This window comes from Juglans microcarpa x Juglans regia, chromosome 1D (genome assembly GCF_004785595.1).
Source record: "Juglans microcarpa x Juglans regia isolate MS1-56 chromosome 1D, Jm3101_v1.0, whole genome shotgun sequence".
Classification (NCBI taxonomy): domain Eukaryota; kingdom Viridiplantae; phylum Streptophyta; class Magnoliopsida; order Fagales; family Juglandaceae; genus Juglans; species Juglans microcarpa x Juglans regia.
In genome coordinates, this window is record NC_054594.1 from 13,239,511 (window position 1) to 13,258,133 (window position 18,623).

At 35.7% G+C, this 18,623-nt stretch overlaps 1 protein-coding gene and 2 non-coding genes across 3 annotated transcripts; all 3 read right to left on the reverse strand.

Moving 5' to 3' along the window:
• Positions 1-3,601: 3,601 nt before the first annotated feature.
• On the reverse strand, positions 3,602-7,973 carry LOC121234580 (rRNA 2'-O-methyltransferase fibrillarin 2-like). Its single transcript, XM_041130552.1, has 7 exons — positions 7,820-7,973; positions 6,923-7,245; positions 6,137-6,232; positions 5,942-6,019; positions 5,684-5,860; positions 4,212-4,280; positions 3,602-3,912 (listed from the first exon to the last, which is right to left on the reverse strand). The coding sequence occupies exons 1-7, from the start codon at positions 7,833-7,835 to the stop codon at positions 3,736-3,738; spliced, it is 936 nt and encodes a 311-aa protein (XP_040986486.1). The 5' UTR covers positions 7,836-7,973; the 3' UTR covers positions 3,602-3,735.
• On the reverse strand, positions 4,957-5,027 carry LOC121243486. Its single transcript, XR_005936152.1, has one exon. It is a non-coding gene; the product is annotated as a small nucleolar RNA snoR60 (small nucleolar RNA).
• Positions 5,091-5,162, reverse strand: LOC121243483. Its single transcript, XR_005936151.1, has one exon. It is a non-coding gene; the product is annotated as a small nucleolar RNA snoR60 (small nucleolar RNA).
• Positions 7,974-18,623: the final 10,650 nt, after the last annotated feature.

An 18,623-nucleotide genomic window follows, 5' to 3' on the forward strand; every position in this document is an offset into this window, starting at 1 on the left:
CTATAATGAAGAAGCCGTCCTTGATTAGGGGGAGAAATGATGTGTTCTCCCCTGGCCACCTGATGTGGCACTCAAGAAGAACATTCACTAGTCATCAAGCACAGGCCTATGCTAGTACTCCTCCCTTGAACCTTGACTAACCCCTATCGGATATCTTCTATACTTCCTATCAGAACATACGTCTATCACAAGTGCCATTCCCCTATGAATACCATAAGTAGGCAATCCATGGCATTTTGAATCCCAATCGCTGGTTGAAGGACTAGTTAAGTGACTAGTTGTTGGGGATTTTCCTATGAAAAACATATATGTTTTCCTTCCAATAGAATAGTCGGTAGCATATTCATTTTCAGTTTGAGCACATGAAATTGTCAGATCTGCAACATCAGAAAGAAAAGCAAATAAGCAGATAAACATGTTAAAATTGCATTGCAGAAATAAGAAAATAGTACACCCAGAATTTACCTGCTCCTCTCTATTAATACATTATCCTTGCTGGATACCTTCTGTCCAACCACTCGAAGAGGACAATCATCAGGATCTTTGCTCATAGTTCTGCCGTGATCAGTTACTACCGCAGTCAGTTCTTCACAAATTTTACAACCTCTAAGCGAGTGATTGGATCCATTGTTTGTCTTAGAACTCACAAAAGGTTCTTTTATAGCACCTGCCATGACATAATATTCCCTTCTTGGTACAGCAGTATCAGATCCTGGACTTAATCCCCTCTGAACTTTTACCTTCTCACAAATCTCAGCTTCAGGCCTAGAAGATCTTTCTTCCATGCATTTGTTTCCAACTTGAAAATTTTCAGACATAAGGCAATCCACAATATCAGCATCACATGTATCCATGTTTTCAGACATGTAGTCCACAAATTTCAATTCCCCTCATTTTCCTCCAAGTAATGTAGATCTGATTCCCGTAACTCTCCATCCTCAAACTGAGAATCAAAACCAGCCTCAAGTTTCTGTGTCTTTTCCTTGCAAACTATGTAATCCTTACCACTTTGAGAAATTTCTGGATTGTGGCCCACATTGGAAGGATCTTCTACAGTGACCTTACTTGAACTTCTTGAAGGACTATCACCATAGGTTTTGTGCACCTAATGAGAGGTGGATCCACCTTCTATCCCTAGATTGCTAATGGCATTACTAGAAGAGTCATCAAGTTTAACTTTAACCCCTGCAGTTTGCAATACCTCTTTTACAGATGATGCAGCATTTAGAACTTCCATTTTGTCAGCATCCTTCTTCGGTATGATTATCACCTGGAAAAATTGCAATGCATATTTACTGGCAAGAATAGACCTGTTTCATTTAACAACTGATCACTGAAGCCATCCATAGCTTTACATAGAAATCAGGGGTATAAACTCTCAAGGAACCTTTTTATTGATCTAGGGTATCATGAAGCATTCTGACATCTATGATAAGCATAAAATACAAATATAATTGACCATTTATTCAACTATCTTTCTTTAAGACTGTTCACAGTATTATATACAGAAGCTTAATTTCCATGACCGAATCATCCATTAAGATTGCTACACTTCGAGGACTAGACTTTTGGCTGTAAGCAGTACATCGTACAGAGAAACTCAAACTCGGATACTTCTCAAAAACTTCACTGAACATTGTAAGCCTTGGTACTATCATGGTGCCAAACGAAGTATCATCTAACTTCCCTTCTGATAGAGCCTCTAAAAAATATACATACAAATCCATCTCTGCACTGATTTTTTTATTTTTCAATTGAGTTCTGCATATGGCATCCCTGTACACCATACTTTGTTTACTTGGTCCGTCATTCCAGGCACCCACGTAATGCTTATAAATTAGAGAAATGATAGTTGCAGTCGTGAATGTACAAGCATCGTACAATTACTTTAAAAAAAAGTGAGTAAATACAGGATTCACATGGAAAAAAAAAACAAAAATTTAACAGTGGACCTAACTTTTTTTCAAAACGACTGCACGACGCTTGCACATCCCACGACTATACGTAGCATTACTCTTGTAGCATGTCGACCCACAACAACCAAGCCACACTCATAATTATTCACTATTTTTTTTATCGGTAATTATTCACTAAAAAATTAAACCTAGAAATCCTGAATCCATTGAAAAGTTACCATAGCTTGAATTCATCTCATTGCAAAGCAACTGAGGAAGTCTTTTAAGTAAGATGTCACACCAACTTCTGCTTTAATAAGTTTTAGTGCTTATTAAGAAAAGAGTAACTGAAGTCTTGAGAAGGATGTTCTTCACAACCAACTACAACTCCAATCAAGGCAAATTCGAACCCTAATACAACCAATCATTGATGTCTAGAATTAGGCATCAATAAATTCATAAATATGAACTTACAAAACCAAGCAATTATAAATTTGATGCCTGATGTCTTACTTCACACCAAACTATAAAAACTAAAACATTGAACTCTATAACTATTAAAAACTAACGAAGAAATCTCATCTAATTATATCTGTTAAGATGACTGAAAATGTGATGCAACACAATTTTTTTTTATTGGCAGTAGGTATTCAATAACAAAGTCCCGACTAATCTTGGGGATGCACAGGCCCTTGGCAAGGAGTTTTCCACAAATGCACCTCAGGTAATTCAAGAGGAAGTTCCTCTAGTCTGATGGTCCCTAGAAATCGTTTGCAATCAAGAGGAATCGAATCTTAGACCTATAGGAAGCATACCACCAAGACTAAGGCCTTCATCACTTGAGCCTACCCCTAGGGGTTGTGATACGGCACAGTTTGTATAATCAGATCTTAACAGAGGTACACATTGCAACAATTTTATAGTTAAAAGATTTTAGTAATTTGGAGGGTGCGAAGTGGATTTTTTTTTCTCGTATTTTAGTATAATGTTTTGGCAAGTAACACTTAAGTCACCTAATTAGGTATGGGTAACCATAAAATAAGTAATAATTGAATAACACTATGATGCCGTATAGTATAATGTATTGCCGTTGAATCGCTCATTGATAATTTGAGGATTCTATTAATAAATTCAGAGAATCATGGCAACATGGCCAAAAAGGTTGCTTACTGACATAGATGGTGCAACAACATGCCCAAAGTTTGATTGTTTGCTTGCTACTGCATATATAGTTGATTCTCTTTTCTTCCCAATTTGCAGTGTTCGAGTTTCCAATGAACTTGGATTGTGATATCCAAGAGCTGCAAAATACTCTGTTTATGTGACAGTAATTCAGTCTCTACTCATAGGGATTTTTTTCATGGTGGTAATCCTGATAACTAGAGATTATTTTGCCATCATTTTCACAAGCAGTGAAGATTTACAAAGAGCCGTCTCTCGTTTGGCATTCTGTCTTGGCGTGACCATGGTTCTTAACAGTGTTCAACCTGTAATTTCAGGTCTCTTTTTATTTGGCTTCTCCTTTATCTATGCTGTATAATAAGGCTTCTCACTCCCGCTCCTTCAGTATCTTTTGAATCATTTTTGCAGGCGTTGCTGTTGGAGATGGCTGGCAAGCATTGGTGTCTTATATCAACTTCGGGTAGTTATTACGTTTTTGGGGCTTCCAAATGGATTCCCTCTTGGTTACACAACAAACTTGGGAGTGACGGTAAAATATTTCAATTCCGCTTGCATAAAAAACAAAGATAGAAAACATCCATAACATTGTCTTCGACAAAAATTTCTATTCAGTTACCACTCTGACAACAGTTACAGGCTACCGATGCCCACCAGCATCTCAGGCAGCAATTTTGGATTTCTTTGGGACACGATAGCCCCCAACCACACAGGCGTGGTCACGCTCATAAGGTTCAAGTGTAACTTGTTCAAATGGCTTGAACTGATCCTGCTTTAGCTTGTTCACTTCACTCTGGAATACAGCCTCAGCAGGTTGTGTAGAATCTATGCAGTTGGCCTGAAATATTCAAGCAGATAACATCAGGAAACCAGAAGGCAAATTTCTACAGAAGTAAACTCGCTTTAAAATATAAAGTAGAAAAAAAAAGTTGGAATTCATATATCGTTACAAGTCTGATCATTAGACAACATACACTACAAAGTAGAATGCATGAGGTTTATTAGTCACACTAACAAGCTCCAATCACTGCTGCTGATCAACTTTACACACACGTGGGCAGACCACCTGAACTTTCACTCTCCATCTTACAAGCGCAGTGATATAGGAAGAAAACTAAATAAGAAGACTGTACAAACCTTGATAGAAATTACAAAATGGCCTCCAGCTTTAAGAAAATATGATGCATTCAATGCTAGAATCCTTGCCTGTAAGGTTCATAGGAAAACGGAAATAAAATTCAAATAAAGCAATCTAAGTAAAATATGGGAGACACCAGCCCCAGCAAAATTAGTAGGCCAGAGCTATGTCCACGTAAACAAGTGAATCCCATAAGAACGGGGCAAAGTAACCATAAACAAACTGAAAACATTTATAAACTCTAAAAAGGGCATGCAACTCAGTTATTGAAGATTCACACTCAATGGCTGTTATCCTCCAAAAATTTGAAGGGCCAAAGCTCCAATTCAAGGAAGAACCAAACATAGTCAGCTTCATGCTGATCCAAAATCATGATTTCAACTGTGGTTCTTGGAATTTAAGCTATAAGAGATATAAAAAGTGCACAAACATGGCTGTTAAAAGGAAATTATACTACTATTTAACAACCATCCAACAAGAGAAGAATCAAGTCCGAAAGCACTAGAAATATCAGAGATTCAGATACAAGAGATGCAAAAATGAGATACAGAAGTTTGACAACTACTAGGAAAAGTAGCAATAAAAGTTCATGTTTGCGCATGGTAATAAATAAAGATACAAGGGAAATATATAAACAAGAACAATCTGACAAAAAAAGGATAAAATGTAAAATGTTATATGTAGCCATATCGTATGCAAGCACTGATGTACATAATAATAGTCAATTCAATCGACTCTGTCAAGAGCATCTGAAACTCAAGCCCACATCACCCATAACATGTTGAAGGGAAGCTCGAGCAACTCATCATAAACTCATTATTCCAAATATTGAAAGAACATACAAAAAATGCCAATAAAACAAGAAATGAGTTTATAACACCATCAGAAACTCGATTTTGCATCACCCATTAAGTCTTGAAGGGGAATCCGAGTTAACTCATCATATGGTCAAGATATAAAACGAGTTATAAAATGTAAAAGATTAAAATACTTAATTTGACAAAAACACACATGAAGCTTACAAATCCAAAGTCCAAAATTGTGTATAATAATTGAAGAGTTTCAAAAACCATCAAATTTTTATACAAGAAAGAAAAAAATTATCAAAAAGGGAAGAAACTTAACTACATGGATTATCCAGGAGTATCAACAAGTGAATTAAAAATATAAAACACGTGAAATAAGTTTCATCTTCAGAAAATAATTTTGCATTAAACCACAGAACTAAATGTTTCCTAAAAGCACAAAAAAAAAAAAATCAAGAAATAAATTTGTCAAGTAATTTAAGAGGAGTTGCAAAAGGAACTCGACGACAAGGTACAAAAAACATTTGCTACATGATGTCCCAGGGCATTTCAAATTCACTAATGAAAATAGATGTTGTGACCACTTCAAATGCAATAGTTCCGCCATGTCTACCATTTTAAATGTAAGAAGACCAATTGAATAAGAAACACATAAAAGAGCAAACCTGATCAGGCTGTGCAACATCAGAAAATATTACATCCACCATGCCAACTAGCATTCGATATTTGGACGGATGCCTAGCATCTTCAATGATGGGGATAACATTAGTGCGCTTCTTTGCCATGTTAACCAGGTCCCTACCACTTCTATGAGAAAACTCCACTGCATAAACCACTCCAGTCTACATGTAAAAGAGAGAATCTCAAGCAACTGTTTTAAATATAAATAAACTTCTAAAAATGATTTCATGCAGACTACTTACAGGCCCAACAATGTCAGAAACATGGGAGACAGTGGTTCCTGAAGCAGCCCCAAGATAGAGGACCCGAGCACCAGGTTTCTTCAAGTTTATTAAAACACAAACATAAAAAATGGTTATGCATAGATTTATGGTATGATAATATAACAAAAACATGAAACACAAAATTGAAACGCATTTAAAAATGGAGAAACTCACAATCCAAATCTCATCAACACCACCAATAATGGCAGCAGCCAACTTCGACCGAAATGGGTTCCAGACTCTGTATTCCACTTTTGTGCCATCTTCATTCTGGAAGAAAAAAGAATTCACAAATTCACTTGATCAATAACATTTAACAAAATTAAATTTTCTACGCAGATAGTGTTTCCATAAAAATTACAAAAGAAAAAAAAAAAAAAAAAAAAAAGAACCAAAATACCAGGTTATACAAACATTACCAACTTTTTATGAAGAAAAAAATGGTAAACCTACTTTTAATGGAAAATAAATTACATTTTTTTACACAACGAGTTTAGCATTATATGGTAAACATTTATTCTGTATAGAAGAAAAATTAACAAATTTGCATCCAACATATTATTACTACCACCTTATAATTTTATTATTTTGCCCACTTTTCTGGAATCTGCAAGATGATATCAAAGCAATACCTTTTTTTTTCTACCACCACTTAATCTAGCAAATTTAATACAACCAGAGTCTTTTTTCAAGGCAGTTTCTAGGAGAATATATTCCCTGCTTTGGGGGACTGAATCTCAACCATGACCAGGGGGTCCGGAGGGAAGTGCCACCAGGCCAGAGCAAGAATCCTGCGTCAACCTTGACTATATAGATGCAAAAACCAGAACAATATGCTTTGTGCATTGAAAACGAGCAAAGTTACGGCATAGTGCAACGGAATAGAATCTCGATGATCCACAAATTAAAAATTAATCAAAAGCACATTTAAATTAATGAAGATGATTGCTGTAAAATGACCTGTACAGAGATCCTTTTCTCATTGTAAACAGCTTCACCAGGTACCAAATTCTTAGTAACAATGGCATCTTCTTTACCCTTAGCAATGAATACTCCTCCATGTCTATGAGGCTCAACCACAACCCTACTTCCACCTTTCATTCCACCTCGACCTCCACCCCGGCCTCTTCCACCAAAGCCTCGGCCACCACGGCCTCCCATGGCACTACCTCTGTCGCCGCCTCTCCCTCCACCACCTCTGCCTCTACCTCTGCCTCCATCACCCCTTCCCCTGAATCCACCTCCATCACCCCTGCCCCTGAATCCACCACCACCACCACGTCCTGCACAAATACAAACAATTAAAAAGACAACCCAGCATTGGATCATATAAGAACTCATTTGGTTGATGGTCAAATGCAAAAAGTCGTACAAAGTTGAGATATTTTCAAGTTCCAAAACAAGAAAGTGAACATTGATAGGGTAAAAAACATATTGATTCACAACAAAAATTGAAAAAGACAGTGAACACCTAAATCTCTATCCCGTTGAAATTAAAATTTGAGAAATACCTCACACCGTAAATATTAGATTGCTCATTGTTCGGAACATTTTAAACAATGACGTCCTTTCAACTGATCAACCATTTAGGTTCACCGAAACATAATCAAAGATTCATACAAACAAAACAAAATATGAACAAAACAGAATACTATACTGTGTATGATCGCTGAAAAATTAGAGAAAAATGCAAGAAACCATAATATTCGGCTAACGAAGTCTATCAGTTCACCAATTGAAAGGAAAAAACTTAAATATGCCATCTCAGATATTTTTCCAAGCTTTCTCGGCAACCAAGCAGAGAGAAACAAGGACAGACAGCATGAAGAGAAGAAAGGGTTTCATTGCTAAAGCTACCTCGAGGAGGTCTCATTGCAGCGAGTCCTTGGGTAGAAAGAGATTGCGTCCAAAGTTGAGCACTGAGCGAGAGAGGCGCAGTATGGGTGGATGGGGTTTTGGCCGGTGTTTTATAGTGTAAATTAGGGTTTAGGTCCTTGGGTATGGAGAACAATCTACAGAAATGCATGGGATCCCGATAATGGTCCCGAGAATTTCTCCCGATAGTGTTTCTATTTTTATCTTTCAGTGATTAAAACAGTATTTTTTAGTGATGTTTTGAGTTTTTTTTTTTTTTAATATTTAAGTATATAAAAAAAATAATTAAAATAATTTTTTTTTAACCTTCTTTGGAGATCCTCGGACTAGATTCCTCAAGTGATGTAGCACTACTCAAAAATTTATTATTCACGTTAATTTTAACTCAACATCCACACAACAGACTCTCCTCTAACACTGTAACACCTTGTTTAAATAGTAAAAATATTTCATCTCATCTTATCTTATCATTAGAACTTCAGTTTCGCTGCTAAGCGGTCGGTCTGATAATCGATGAATAACAGCCCTCCAGTTATGTCTTGACACGTCAGCAAATATATGAAAGTAGTGGTAGACTCGTGCGCATGGGATATGTTGTGCTTCTTCAGGCTTCAGCTCAGCATTTCTGCTTCCAGTTAATGCGATTGTGGTCCGTTTGCTTTCAGAACGCGAACTCGCCTCCACGTCCAGGGGCAACTGCCACCAGTCCACCACGTCCACGAGTTCTCCATCGGCCACTACGCAACCGAGTTTCCCGATTTATTCAACAAGTTCCTCGCCACTGGTCCGTCGCCCACAATAGCATTCACCAAGTAACGGTTGTGAAATGGCTGAGTCCAGTGGCTTTGGTGTAGCTCAGGTATTTCTCTTACGTTATATGCTTTGGTTGTTCATGACTGACTATGTGTTTGACAAAATGTTTGAAAGACACATCCAAATCTGAACGGTGATAATCTTTAAGATTTCTTTTCATTGCTTGATGGCTAATGAATACATGGTACTCTTTCCAGATTAGCATTTGAATTTATTGTGAGATTGCTCTTGGAAGCTAATGTAAGTTCTGGGTTGTAGGTAGTAGAATCTGTTTAATTAATGGACGTTCAAGAAAATTCCAGTGGAGTTGCAAAACTAGTACAACAATACCATGAAGAATAAACAATCTTTAAGAAGCTATTTGCAAAAAAATATTTTGCAAGGCAGAGAAAATATTATTTGTTTTCTTTAGTTTGGGGATATATATTTTTTTCATCTGGTATTGGTAGTTAGGAATGGTAGATAATATGAAGCAATCACATGGTTTGACAAACCTAATAAGGAACAGTATTAATTAGTTTGAGGTTCCTTTTGGATCTCTTTCTCTCTCTTCACATAACGTTTCTTTCATCATCATACTTCGGCTACTCTCTCTTTTAATCTTTATAGTCCATCAAGGAAAGCAAAAAGAGGAACCAGAAATCCACCAAAAAGAGGCATATTGCCTTCTTATTATTATTGTTTTGAGGTGACAACCTATTGAAAGGAAAAAAGTTTGAAATATATCAGGGGAAAAGTTGGGAGAAGAGGGAAAAATTGATGAATTTAAGGTATGAAGGAGAAAAAAAAAGTCTAGAATTACAAGGTTTGAGAAAGGGTATGAAAGAAACCAAATGGCTTACAAACAAAAATGAAAGAGATAAAAAGGACAGGTGTCGAAGAAGAATATTGAAACTTTAACAGAAATTTACAACTATTTTCTTCCCAGACAACTACAATGACACCCTTATTGTAGTTACAGACAACTCCTCCAAGGCTCTATTTCATTCTCTTCCTAGTTCATTTACATCTCATCTAAAAAAAAAATCACAGTACATGCTACTCCATTTGCCTCCTACAATTCACTTGATCTATTTTCTATCCTTATTATGACAAAACCTATTTTCCATGGAAGGAGTTCATCTTACTTCCATTGCTTATATATTCAGAATTCAGGAAAATAAATTTGCCTATAGATATATGATACACGAGAGGCACAAACATGTTGCTACATTTCTATTTCAATGTTTTATCTGTCATACACCAAGATTCAACTTGATAAGATAGCCCCAATCACTAATTTTAAACCACAAAACAAGCCACTCCTAAGGTAAAACAAAAGCACTTCGGCTTTAATTACCTCTCTCCCGTATAAGTATTGTCCTGCTTCAACGGTTCTTATCTTCTTAGTTTTCAAACCATCATACATCAGATAGTAACAAATGCGCTTTAAAGAATGGAAACAAACATCTTCTTGTTTATTTTATTTTCTGCAATCTATCATTTGCCTTTAGATTCAAATGACATAATGTATTTTGGTGATTTTCCAAAACTTGCTTGTTTATAATCGTGTGGTTTTGTATGGTAGGAACCAATTTATAATATTGATAGTGATGAACTTGAGGCTGAACTTGAGGCTGAAAGTGTAGACATTCAAGGTGATGTGAATGTTGAAGATGGGGTCAATGTTGAAGTTGAAGATGGAGTAAATGTGATTCCCTCTTCGAGTAGTGCTCTGTTGGAACCATTCATTGGTATGGTATTTGAGGAAGTCGAAGATGCCCAAGCATTTTATAAGGCATATGCAAGGCGACAAGGATTTGCATTCCGGACGAATCATACTCGATTGTCGAAAGATAATAAAACTCATTGTGCAGTAGACTATGTTTGCACAAGGGAAGGATTTCGGCAGGTAAGTCGGAAAGACACAGATCGAATAATGCCTGAACCTACTGAGACAAAGATTGGGTGTAAAGCAATAATGAGAATAAAGAAAGACGGTGAAAAGTGGATAGTCAACAAGTTTGGGGTTGAACATAATCATTTTTTGCTTACACCGAGAAGTACTAGTTTCATTCGTAGACATATGGGAGTTAGTAAAGTACAAAAAAAACTTATTACGACCTTGAATGAGTCTGGTGTACCAACAAGGAAGATAATGTCAGTATTGAGTAAATATTCAGGTGGTGACTTTAATGTCGGTTGAATTGGGAAGGATGTAGAAAATTACTTGAGAAGCCAAAGGAGAAAAATATTTGAAGAGGGGGATGCAGAAATGTTATATTCCTACTTTCTTGATCGACAATTCAAAGAACCTGAGTTTGTGTTCTCCATGCAAGTTGATAACGATGGGTGTATGAGAAGTTGTTTTTGGGCTGATGCAAGGTCGAGAGCTGCATACTAATATTTTGGAGATGTTGTTACATTTGATGCCACTTACTTGACTAATATTTATAAGATGCCATTTGTTTCATTTTCTGGAGTTAATCATCATCATCAGACTATAATGTTTGGGTGTGCCTTGTTAGTTAATGAAATGGCGGAATCATATATATGGCTATTAAGAACATTGCAAGAGGCAATGCTTGGGCATGCCCCTTCAACTATAATTACCGATGATGACAAGGCGATGGCTAAGGCAATTGTTGATGTACTCCCGAATACAACTCATAGGTTGTGCTTGTGGCGCATTTTACAGAAGTTTCCCGAACACTTAGCTTATGTATACAACAAATGTCCAGACTTTCAAAAGGATTTTCGTCATTGCATCCATGAAACAATTACTACTGATGAGTTTGAGCAAGAATGGGCTTTGATTGTCGTGAAGTATGACCTAGGAGAAAATACTTGGCTGTAAAATCTTTACAGCCGAAGGGATAAATGGGTACCTGCCTACTTGCGTTCGACATTCTGTGCCGGTATGTCAACAACTCAGAGGAGTGAAAGCATGAACAAATTTTTCAAAGATTATGTTCGTTCAAGCACTATGATTAGTGACTTTGTGCATCAATATGAAAAAGCTATAGATGTACGTTACTTTAAAGAGAAAGAGAAGGATGTTCGGATGAAATCTACGTGAGCGATAATGAAGACACCTTTTAAAATTGAAGAGGAGGCGGCAATGGTTTATACAAAAAAATCTTTTATGATATTCCAAGATGAGTTGTTTAATAGTCTACGGTACCAAGCAAGAAAATTGTATCTGATTGGTGAGGCGAAAACATATGGAGTGACAATTTATGGTAAAGAAACACCTCTTTACCATGTGACATTGGAGGGTAGTGGAGAACATGCTACATGTACATGCCATATGTGGGAGTTTATGGAGATTCTTTGTAGGCATATCTTGTGTGTTTTTGGCAAGAAAGCGAAGTTAAATAGATTGTCATAGCATTATGTTCTAGACAGATGGACTATTAATGCTAAGAGTCGACCCATTCCCCACATTCCGTGTTGTGATGACCAAGTGAGGCTAGAAGTAGATGGGCCTATGATGAGAAAAATCGAGTCAATGATACAACTTTATAACATTGTCGAACTTGCATCACAGTCAGCATAAAAACACAATCATTTCACACTTACATTGGAGAAGGTTCACAAAGAGATGCTTGCAATGGATGAGCATGTAGAATGTTCACGAGCAGTGCCGCCCAATGATGATCAAATATTAAAAAGCCAAGTTGTATCGAACTTTTCACAAACGGTGCAAGATCCTCCACGGGTACCCATAAAAGGGCGCCCAAAATCTTTGAAAGCGAAGAACTCAAAGGAAACACAAACAACAAAGAAAAGACGTTGTAGCATTTGCAAGAATGAGGGATATGCTAAAAATAATTGTCCTTCAGTGAGGTATTGTAGCCTTGTAGTTGTTTGTGTTTTATCGCTTTGTAATTAAAGAAGCTAATAAAGTTTGTTGTTATTTTTGTAGGGATTTTTGGCCAACTACTAACAACATATCGGAACATTTGGATTCATGGTGCAACTTTTATTATAAAGCAGTATGTGATTTCTTCCCTCTTTTAGCTAAATTAAATTGGTGGGATTATTTGATAGGACACAAATGTCAAACTTCCTCTTTATTTGATGCAGCAGGACAGTAGAAAGTAAAGGTTTTGAGTCATATGAGGAGCAGCTGAGAAAGGTATTCGAGTCATATGAAGGAAGCTATGCCATGGTGTTTGATGTAGCTCTATTGATTTTCGACCTTTTGTTGACAATTAGAGACACATTTTGATTGACTGTGTAACAACTGCATTTTTGTAAAGAGGCATTTAGATTTTAAAGCTTAGTTATCTTTGTAACAATGGTCTCATTTTGAAGCTTAGTTATCTTTCTAACATTACATTTCTGGTGCAGAAATGGTCTCATTTTAAAGCTTAGTTATCTTTTTATGTTTTTGTACATGTCTCTGTGTGCTGAAATGGTCTCATTTGCTTTTCCTTCACAATCAAATGCACTCACCATTTACATAGAATCCCATCATGAGTTCTGTGTCTGTTACAACAAGATGGAGTTCGCTAGAAGCCATTAAAGTTAAAAGGCACTTTGTTTGATTGAATTTATGCTCTTCTTTATAATTTCCAATAAGGGAAAATGTAAAATAAATGATTTGTTTACATCTATAAGACTAGTGTCTCTGTGTGCCAGCAAATGTCCTTCTAACTCAATGCACTCACCTAATAAAGTACAATAAGTAAGCACAAAATAATTATAGGACCAAGTAATGTTAAATGATAATTTACATCAATGCTCCATAATACAAATCATCTATAAACTGTACCTCAACGATGAAAGGAATCTTCAAAACAGCACAAACTATCATAACAAAAAGAAAGTAGTCATTACATTAAAGTGTTACAAAAAGTACAACGAGTTACATGAGTCGTAACACTGACCAAGATACATTGTAATTATTTGGATACATAAAAATTACACGACAAACAATAATAAAAAATAACCGTGATAAAATTAACAGTTTCAAGACTCCATTGTACTTCTTCTCCATTGCTTTAAATTTAGATTCTTCTATGCGTAGCCGCTCATGAAGTACCCTGTCGTTCCTTCGTTCAGCTAACTCCAACGCCATCTTACAGTAGTTGTTTTGCTCATTTGAAGGTCAATCCACTCAAAAAAGTCACATTATTTTTTCTTCTTATAGTTTGGACAATTAAAAAATCTTCTTCCAAAACTATTTGCTTTTCTAGAAATCTGTAGCTTCGTTTGGCAGCCACAATAGCAAAGTGATCTTTCCAAACTACCTTGGTCTTCCCATCTTACACCCCTAGAACTTGACCCGGACTGAGAACCCGAACTATTCATGTCCTATCATAATATTGAAGAAACTAAGCAGGAACTGAAAATCATGCTATTAAAGAAAAAGAGTCCCCAGATCAGTAAGAAGCTATGTTAACAAAAACACATATGCTGACAATTGATAATATGAAATTATAACATGTAAAAGTGCCATTAAACACACTCTCCAACATTAAAAGTTTTGAGTCATATTGAAGGCCAGCCAAAACAGAAAGCTTATCTTAACCAAACCAACCAGGCTTTACACAAACGGATTCCATATGGGTTATCTAGAATAGGAGTAACTTGGAAATTTTTTGTAGCAAACTGATATCTTTTCTTCCACCACAAAATCATTTGGGAACGCTGAGAATGTAAAGGATGTTCTAAAATGGGGTAATCTTATCAGGCAGCACTACAAACTTCCTTGTCTCAAAATGGAAAATTTTCCCTTAATGCACTAAGCACATGCTTCCTAACACAAACAATTTATCAAACCAATCCTCCAGTGTGCAACAGTCTTGGTCACGTTAAAAAATATTTGAACATAAAACTAGTAAACCAAGCCATATACTACTCTAATTTCAAGTAAAAATTTGTTCACAAAAAATTATAAAAAAATCCGCAAAATACTCTGTTTCATTTGTACCCATAATGGATTTAGTAAAAAAAACTAACTAAATCACTACATTTTGGCATTTTGGAATAGGATCAAACACTAGTCGGCTGCATACCAGAGAAATTCCACGAGTCGCGGCGGCGTCGAGGGACGTTGAGGAGTGAGGGTCGTGCGACTAGGCTACGAGAGGCCGTGCGACTTGGCTACGAGAGGGCTGTGCGACTCGACTGCGAGAGGCCGTGCGACAGGATCTTGCGAAATGCTGAGGGTTTGCGCTGCGAGAGGGGTGCAAAATGGTTAGGGTTTGTGAAATGGGTTTGCGCTGCTAGAGGGGTGCGGAATGGTTAGGGTTTGTGAAATGGGGAATTGGGGGTACTGCGAAATGAGAAACTGGGGGGAGGAAAAACAGAGAGAGGAGGTGAGGGTTTGGTCTGCGAGAGGTTGTGCAATCTGGGCTAGGGTTTGCGAAATGAGGAGGAGGTCTTACGCGAAATGGGAAGGAATTCGGGAAAGTGGGGAGGAAAAACAAATGAGAAAAAAGCAATCTGATGTGAGGCTTCCACACAGTACTTTCAGTAGAACTCTACGTGTCACAATTTTATTCGTGGGCTGTTATTTGCTTAAAACAACCCGACCGGTCTGTAGGTTATCTCTTACAACTTTATCAAATATCTATATAAAATATAATAAATAATTCAATTTTTTCAAATTTCAAAACAATAATAATATTTAAAAATAATTTTTTATTTAATTTTTAATTTTAATCTAAAATCATTTCATCTCACTATCCAAACTGCACCTAAAAAGACCAAGCCCCACTTAGAGCAATGATATAGTTACAACCTATTTATATTTTGTTTACAGCTTATCAATAAAATAGTATTTTTTTAAAAAAATTCAAACACATTAAATCAAAATCAAAATTTTAAAAACTATTATTTTATTTGAAAATTGTAAAAAAAATTGTATAGAGCTTGTAAGTTTATCATTTATCCTCAATAAATTAAAAGCTCTTAAAAACAACTCTCCTTACTCCTTCCCCTTCCTTCTCCATTCCCGTGAGCTCTCTGTTGCTCGCTCGTCTTCCGCATGCACTCAGTATTTCAACACTTTTCGTGACCTCCTTTTCGCTAGTAGCTAGGGTTTCCCCCTTCCAGTGATTTGTTATAGCCTATGCATTTGAACAAACTGCTACAATTTAATGCTACATTTAGATGTTGAGTGGATCTCAGATAATCTATGAATAGTAGTGAAAAATAATAAATATTTATGAATAGTAGTGAGACTACTTCACTTACCAAATAGAGTCTAAAATATCTCAATCTACAAAATCCAACTCTTAAATTCACCTACATGCACGCGCGCACAGAGAGAGAGAGAGAGAGAGAGAGAGATACTGTCGGTTTGGAGAGAGAACATATGTGTTGTTGAATACATATGTGGTGAGAATGAGTAAACAATGAAGATGAAGGGGAATAGGGAGAATAGACTGAAATTGGGTACAACACCGAGTGGGTACCCCAACAACAGGTACCACACAATCCATACTATTAGAGCACTAGCATTGGACTCATCAAATTCATTTTTAAATTTTGATGAAAAGTACATATTTTCCATATATCTAAAACTTTATTATTCATAACTCTACATTAGATTAGCCATTGAATTTATCAAAATAATAATATAATATTATTTTCTTAATAATAATATTTTTATTTATTTTTTCATATTTTATAATTACACTAATTATATGTTAATTAATAATTTAATTTGATTCTTACATTATTATTACAAGACGGTTGGAGATTAAATGTAAATAAAAAAGACCATTGGAGATTAAAAGTAAATAAAAAATAGATTTGATGAATGAATAATAGTCCTTCAAATTTGAAGAAACACATCTATTTATTGTAACTCAAAGTTTCACACTTATCTCTTTGGCTAATCCAATGCAGCTCTCTTTTGATAAAATTTATTATATTTTACATTTGGCTAGATTTTTTATGAAGCCAATGCCAATGTCCTTAAAGGGCCTCATCAGGTGGGTATCCCAATAGTGGGTACAATGCACCAACACCTTATGGGCATCCAAGTTACGGGCAGACACATTACAGTGGAGAGTATGGCTACGGGCACATGGAGGAGAAGAAGGATAACAAGTTTGGGATGGGGGATTGGATTGGTGGTGGGAGCGGTGGTAGGGGTGTTGGGTGGAATCACAATAGTAGAAGCTGTCGATGATGTGGAGGACAAGATCGTCGACAAGGCCTCTGAGAGGGTGGAAGAGTAGCTGGAGGATGATGCTAGCTACGATGCCAATGACTACTAGATTACGGGGGCTTTGAAGCTTCGTTTGATTACACAATGAGATGAGAAATATGTGAATGATAATAAGATAGTTTGTGAATAATAGTGTAATGATTTGAGTTAAGATATTTTATGGAGTTTTGAGAAAGAACAGATAAAAAGTTGAATAAAAATATTATAAAATTAAAATATTATTATAACATAATTTTTTAATATTATTTTTATTTTAAAATTTGAAAAAGTTGAATTACTTTTTGTATTTTGCTTGAAAGTTTGGAAAAATTGTAATAATTAAGTAATGATTAGATGAAAAAATTAAAAATTTGAAAATTTGAAATTAGAAAGTGTTTGTGTTTGTGTTTGAACTTTCAATGGTTTTTGGATATTGAGATGAGATGAAATGAGACGAGATAGGTTGAGATCATTTGTGATACCAAACTGGGCCTAAATCTAATGTTAAATATTCCTTTCTTCCTTTGTTTTTTTTCTAAGATTCCAATAACCTTTCTTTTGATGGTTAGAAAGAGAGGATGAATAGAATATGACTCCCAAACAAGAACAATGAAAAAGAAAGGAAAATGTTGCCTCCCAATTTGCCATTTCAAGTTGCCCCTAGTTATCACCAGTTAATTTGTGTATGTATTTTTTATTAAATGTTTTTTAATATTTTAAAAAAATTAAAATACACTAGGAAGCAACTTGGAGGACAACGTAGCATCACCCAAAATGAAAGGAGCGGCAGGCACATGTGTTGTATTCTAAATTTCAATACTAAAGCACAAAAAAACCTAAAAAAAAAAAACGAAAGTGTTCAATATTTCGAACAATTGCGAAAATTTCTAGGTTTCTTATAAGATTTTTGCTGATTAATTTGATGAGTTGATGGCTTGATTTTTGGATGATGTGGTTGCTGAGTCAAAGCTAACGATCACTGGATGAGGTGCGCTCTAGCTTCCAAAATAAAACTCGATCGATCGGTGTCCAGCTTGGTAGTATTTTCACAATTAGTCACAACTACAAAGTTATGACTAATTTCACCTCAAATAAGGAAAATCCAGCTTTCTCTCATGTTAGCAGACCCTAAACCAACTTCAAATACAAATGAATGTCATGATACAAGCAATTCTTAGCAGTTCATGTTGCCTAGCTCTTTTGCAAACAGGTATGCAATTCCATTTACTTCACAAAATATACGATGAAAAAGTTACCTGCAATTTGTAACCAAGTTGAAAAGGGTTATGGGTAATTATATATAAGAATAGTAGATTCGTAGATATCTCCTAGATATCTCATAAGATTATAAAGAGACCGTCAAACTATTGAGACGTTTTTAAAGTAAGGTCTGAACCTTATTAAGTTGACTAAAACCATGTCCTTCGAGTCGACATTTAACATTGGAAGTCATGCGTTGGATGTTTGTCAGAGTTTATTAACTTCAGGAACTATGGACGAAATTGGTGCCTATTGGACTAAATAGTGTTAATGATGCCGAGAACTATACATTTATGTCGGATAACTTTAACTTTTAATGACTAATTAGATAATTTTATTGTTTTAACTCTTTATAATGTTTTATAATTTTTTTTATTATGTAGACCTATTTGTGAACCCCACAATACTTGTGGAAGACTGAGTTGTATTGTTTTAGTTTGGTGCCGATCAAGATATCATTAACTTTAATAATTAACTTTACTATGATCCTTTAGTTAATTTGGCGTTGTAAGATCTATTTTTTTAACTTTCAAAACAATACATGATACTTAAAATGTTGGAAAC